Below are 6,000 nucleotides of genomic sequence, written 5' to 3' on the forward strand. Positions count from 1 at the left end.
AAAGAAAAACTAAAAAAGCTGCTCACCATCTCACAGAAGATAATAAGAGGATGAAATGATCTCCCCCTGGGAGGGAGTTAGAGAGTTTCCATAATTTTTAAATCCCTAACTTTCCTCTCTCTTTTCCTTCCCCTCCTCAATTTAAGAGAGCTGCCCCGGAAAGCTGATAGAAATACACGGCAAAGCAGGCTTGTTCCTGGAAGGCCAAATCCACCCCGAGCTGGAGGGTGTCGAGATCGTCATTAGTGAAAAGGGAGCGCCGTCACCACTCATCACGGTTTTCACCGATGACAAAGGTTCATACAGGTAAGCCCTTACGGCCAGTTCCCAGGGGTTTGGGTCCAGAGGCCATCTCCAGGCACCTCTGGTCTGCAGGGTCCCTTGATCCTCAGGGGATGAGCAGGGAGGTCATTCCCATACAAGGGCAGATTCCCCATCCCTCCGAATCCCACCTGACGTCTTCTAGGGTTAACCTGCCCAGATCCGCAAAGCAGGGCTTTCGAACATATGGCCCCAGGCAAAGAGTTGGAAGCTGAGGCTCTTTGTAGGACAAAAAAACCAGTTCTGTATAGGGTTACCGTGATCATTTGGCTGCCTTGGGATTCCCTTTAAACCAGAGGCCTTCGGACAGTGTTGTGGCTGGTACATTCCTGCCCATGCCACTGTTTCCCTCTTGTACTCTTGTGTTCTGGTCCTGCTTGGCGGTTTCCTACAGGCATCTGGACGGATACCAAGAACAGGATGCCAGTCTAGGTGGGTCTTTGGATTGATCCAGCAGGCTCCTATGTTCTTACGTTCCCTTTCTTTTTGCAGCGTGGGGCCTCTTCACAGTGACCTGGAATACACTGTCACCGCTCAGAAAGAAGGCTTTGTGTTGAGTGCCGTGGAAGGGACCATTGGGGACTTCAAAGCTTTCGCTCTTGCCGGAGTCACTTTTGAGGTAGCGTCCTCTGAGTCCTCTGGAACCTCAGCAGAGTTGTTCCTTCTCTAGAGAATGTACATGGGCAGAGGGCGGAAGGGGGAAACGTTGCTTGAGGACAATGAGGCACACACAGTGCCAAATTTTATGGGAGGCCAAAGATTTCTCCCAGCCATTGCCAAAGAGGTGAATACATCTCTCCACTTGGTGGCTCTTCATTTATCTTAGGGTAACACACCTGTGCTCTTTGAACTGTGGTGTTCAGCTGCTGATTAGGTACGTGGTATTGCATCACTTTTCTTTTTTTCATTTTAAACAGATTAAATCAGAAGATGACCATCCCCTTGCAGGAGTCCTCCTGTCCCTCAGTGGAGGCATCTTTCGCTCAAACCTCCTGACTCAGGACAACGGAATGCTGACTTTCCCCAACTTGGTAGGGTTACGTCCACAACAGTTCTTTTGGATCTGCTCTCTGAAAAATCATTAGAGGCCTGATGATGATGATGATGTTATTATTTATACATAGACCAGGGAACTGGGCTCCACCTCTTGCGGGCCAACTTTGATGAGAGCTTAAAGCAGGCATAGGCAAACTCGGCCCTCCAGATGTTTTGGGACCACAATTCCCACCATCCCTGACCACTAGTCCTGTTAGCTAGGGATGATGGGGGTTGTAGTCCCAAAGCATCTGGAGGGCCGAGTTTGCCTGTGCCTGGCTTAAAGTGGCTTCAAAGTGAGCCTCTTCTGAAGTCCTTACATGTGTGGTTTGAACCCAAACCACACCTGCAGATGGATGAAGCGGGGCTCTGTGTCGGGGACTCCTGTGGCTGCACCAGGGAGTTTCCAGTGGGGAACTCCTTAGTGCAGTCAGTCCCAGTGGGGTTTGCTTTCAGTGCTGAACGGCTCCCTATCATTCCTTTGTACCTATGTCCTTAGCTCCCGACAGCTGACATCACACAGGACTTCAGGAAGATTCAAGGCAGGAAGATTCAAGGACAATCAAAGAAACATTCAAATGGGTCGCTGTAGTATAATATAGTATAGTATAGTATAGTATAGTATAGTATAGTATAGTATAGTATAGTATAGTATAGTATAGTATCTTTCCTCTCTTCAAGAGCATTGTCTATTCTTCTACATTTCTCAGTGACACGTTTTTGTGAACAAGAGTTTTCAACTCTGACAAATATGAAGGATCAGGGAAGAGAAAAGCTTATTTGTGTTGATGGGGAGATGAGAGTTTGTTTGTCTCAAATTAGACCCAGTGTAAATGGTATATACCTGGTAAAAGCCAGACCAGCTCATACCTCTCATTTAATTCGTATCCATGTAAGGTACACATGTAAGAGGCTTGTTTATAATAATATTTTGGAAATGATTTGTGTTCTTCTGTAGTTGCACTGCTTTGTGTGTTCTGGATGTCCCATGATTATGTTATAAAGCAGTTGTGTTGTATGTTATAAATCACACACTGCCAGGAGTTGTTTCTTTTTGTTTTGCAACGTATTCCTTATCAGTACAGTGGTGCCTCGCAAGACGAAAAGAATCCGTTCTGTGATTCTCTTCGTCTAGCGGTTTTTTCATCTTGCGAAGCAAGCCCATTGAAGGATTAGCGGATTAGCGCTATTAGCGGCTTTTAGTGGCTTTTAGTGGCTTATCTGCTGATCGGATCAGCTGATAAGCAGCTTAGCGGCTTAGAAAAAGGGGGGGGGAGGAAAAAAACCCAGCAGGAACTCGCAAGACATTGTCGTCTTGCGAAGCAAGCCCATAGGAAATTCGTTTTGCGAAGCACCTCCAAAACGGAAAACTCTTTCGTCTAGCGAGTTTTCCGTCTTGCGAGGCATTCGTCTTGCGGGGCACCACTGTACAAAGTTTGGTGCAAATTTTTATTCCGGCCCAGGAAAAAAAAAGCTTGAAAACAACTGGTTTTGAGAAAAGGCAAGTGAGGGGCGACAGGATAGAAGTGTGTGAAATTATGCACAGCATAGAGAAAGCGTCTGGAGAAAAGTTTTTTCTCCCTCTCTCATAACACAGGAATGATGTCCAGTGAAACTGGACTTGAGAAGATTCTGAACGGGTAAAAAAAAGGACTTCGTCACTCGGCGCATATTCAAACTGTTGACTTTGCTCCCACGAAAGGCAGAGATGGCCACCAACATGGGTGGCTTTTGAAAGAGGATGAGACAAATTCCTGGAGGAGCAGGCCGTGTTCTGCCTCCACTGTCAAAGGCAGAAATTCTTCTGATTAACAGTTGCTGGAAACCACAGGAGGGGAGGGGTCCTGCTTGTGGACTTCACATAGGCATCTGTGGGAATAGGATTCTGGACCAGATGGGTCATTGGCCTGATCCAGCAGGTTCTTTTGTTCTTAATGGTCCGATCCACTTTCTTAGCTTCCTGCATCCTATAGGAAGCTGCCTTATGCCAGGTAGATTATTCGAACCTCACAGATATACCGTATTTTTTGCTCTATAAGACTCACTTTTTCCCTCCTAAAAAGTAAGGGGAAATGTGTGTGCGTCTTATGGAGCGAATGCAGGCTGCACAGCTATCCCAGAAGCCAGAACAGCAAGAGGGGTTGCTGCTTTCACTGCGCAGTGTTCCCTCTTGCTGTTCTGGCTTCTGAGATTCAGAATTTTTTTTTTCTTGTTTTCCTCCTCCAAAAACTAGGTGTGTCTTGTGGTCTGGTGCGCCTTATAGAGTGAAAAATACGGTACCTCATAGATGATGTACCCATGAGCGATGAGGGAGGCTTGTTCCCTGTGAGTGTCTGAATGAACTCCTGTATATGAAATAGCTTGTAGGAGTTTGAAAGAGCCGTCTTTAGCCTTGCTGTTCTATAAACCTCTAATCTCCTGGGCACTCAACGCTTGCCGGAGCCAGGCAAGGACACATTTCTCTTTCGCTACATGCTGGCTTTGATCTCGAAATCCCAGCGTGTCCTCCCAGGGCTTAGTTCATAAGGCTTGGCCGGAAGCAGATCGTCTCCTGCAAGCCCAGAAGACAAAGGGGGGGGGAGTGCCACGGCGCTTTGTCTCGGCTTATCCATAAGCTGCTCTTCGAAAAAGACCGTTAGGCCATTAAATTACGCTGCCTCCCCTCCTGCTCAGAGGCAACACGCCTCTTATTACTAGAGTGAAATAACAGCCCCTTGTTTGATGCCTCTTGCAGAGCCCAGGGCAGTACTATTTCAAGCCCATGATGAAGGAATTCCGCTTTGAGCCCTCGTCTCAAATGATCGAAGTGCAGGAAGGGCAAAACCTGAAGATCACAATAGTTGGTTACAGGACGGCGTACAGGTTGGTAGACGTGAGATGCCCCTCTATTTAAAAAATGCCATTGGGCAAATTTTGCCTTGCATGGGGTCGACTGCAGGCTTTGAGTATGGCCTGCACAGATGCCCAAGCTCCCTTGCAAACTCCCCACTCCCTCCCTCCCCTGCTGAACGTTTCTTCCTCCCGTAGAGTTCATGTTCCTCCCAGCCTCCTCCCCATGGAAACTGAGCACTCTTTCATTGTCTTTTTCTTCAGCTGCTACGGTACTGTTTCTTCTCTAAACGGCGAACCCGAGCAAGGCATTTCAGTGGAAGCCGTTGGGCAGGGAGAGTGCAGCGTGTATGGAGAAGACACCGTGACGGATGAAGAGGGCAAGTTCAGGCTGCGGGGGCTGCTGGTAAGAACCTGCGCAGGCTTGAACCCGGAGGGCTGATGTTTGATTTCCAGTAATTGACAGCACACAGCCCTGTATGCAGGAGGTCCAATCCTTGGCCTCTCCAAGGCTGCATCTGCACTAATAATAATAATAATAATAATAATAATAATAATAATAATTTTTATTTATATCCCACCCTCCCCAGCCGAAGCTGGGCTCAGAGCGGCTAACAACAGTAAAATAATATAGCATTCTAAAATCAATTCATTATAAAATCAGTTCAAATCAAATTGATGGCAACCATTGGGCTAGAGTTCTGTGAAGAATTACCAAAGGAGGGGGTCAGGCTGTGCCTTGGCCAAAGGCCTGGTGGAACAGCTCTGTCTTGCAGGCTCTGCGGAAAGATGTCAAGTCCCGCAGGGCCCTAGTCTCTTGTGACAGAGCATTCCACCAGATAGGAGCCACAGCCGAAAAAGCCCTGGCCCTGGTTGAGGCCAGTCTAACCTCTCTGTGGCCCGGGACCTCCAGGATGTTTTTGATGAAGACCGTAAGGTCCTCCATGGGACATACCAGGAGAGGCGGTCCCATAGGTATGAGGTTCCTAGGCTGTATAGGGATTTAAAGGTTAAAACCAGCACTTTGAACCTGATCCTGCACTCCACCGGGAGCCAGTTCAGCTGGTATAGCACTGGGTGAATGTGATCCTGCAGCGAAGGGCCCCGTAAGGAGTTTCGCCGCGGCATTCTGCACCCGCTGGAGTTTCTGTGTCAGTCTCAAAGGCAGCCCCACGTAGAGTGAGTTAAAATAATCCAGTCTGGAGGTGACCGTCGCGTGGATCACAGTGGCTAGGTCAGGGCGAGAGAGGTAAGGAGCCAACTGCTTAGCTTGGCGGAGACGAAAAAATGCCGCCACTGTTCATTCCAAGCAGTATCAGACCACTTTAAGCAGCCATGGCTTCCCCCAAAAGAATCATGGGAACTGTAGTTTTCTGAAGGGTGCTGAGAGTGGCTAGGAGACCCCTTCTTCCCTCACAGAGCTACCATTCCCAGAGTTCCCTGGGAAGAGGGATTGATTTTTAGACCACTTGATTTGTGCCTGCCTAAGACTCCATCTGCACTATGCATTCAAAGCAGTATCCAGGCCTCGATAGCTCCGTTGGTCAGAGCATGGTACTGATAACGCCCAAGGTTGCAGGTTTGCATCCCAGATGGGGCAGCTGCATATCCCTGAGGTGATCCTCAGGATCCCTTCAAACTCTGATTCTCTGCTACCATGGCTTCCCTCAGAGTATTATGTCAGACACCCCCAAACTCGGCCCTCCAGATGTTTTGGGACTACAGTTCCCATCATCCCTGACCACTGGTCTGTTAGCTAGGGATCATAGGAGTTGTAGTCCCAAAACATCTGGAGGGCCAAGTTTGGGGATGCCT

General features: G+C 48.2%; 1 protein-coding gene across 1 annotated transcript in view; it reads left to right on the forward strand.

Annotated features, from left to right (window-relative positions):
* LOC309519244 (BOS complex subunit NOMO1-like) overlaps positions 1-6,000 on the forward strand; it is a 36,953-nt gene that overhangs the window by 24,543 nt on the left and 6,410 nt on the right. The window contains exons 21-25 of the mRNA XM_082200040.1: positions 147-306; positions 814-940; positions 1,239-1,352; positions 4,091-4,218; positions 4,450-4,591. Coding sequence (XP_082056166.1) covers positions 147-306; positions 814-940; positions 1,239-1,352; positions 4,091-4,218; positions 4,450-4,591 — 671 coding nt within the window. The remainder of the gene's footprint in view (positions 1-146; positions 307-813; positions 941-1,238; positions 1,353-4,090; positions 4,219-4,449; positions 4,592-6,000) is intronic.

Source organism: Podarcis vaucheri (genome assembly GCF_965113315.1).
Source record: "Podarcis vaucheri genome assembly, chromosome: 14".
In the NCBI taxonomy this organism is placed as follows: domain Eukaryota; kingdom Metazoa; phylum Chordata; class Lepidosauria; order Squamata; family Lacertidae; genus Podarcis; species Podarcis vaucheri.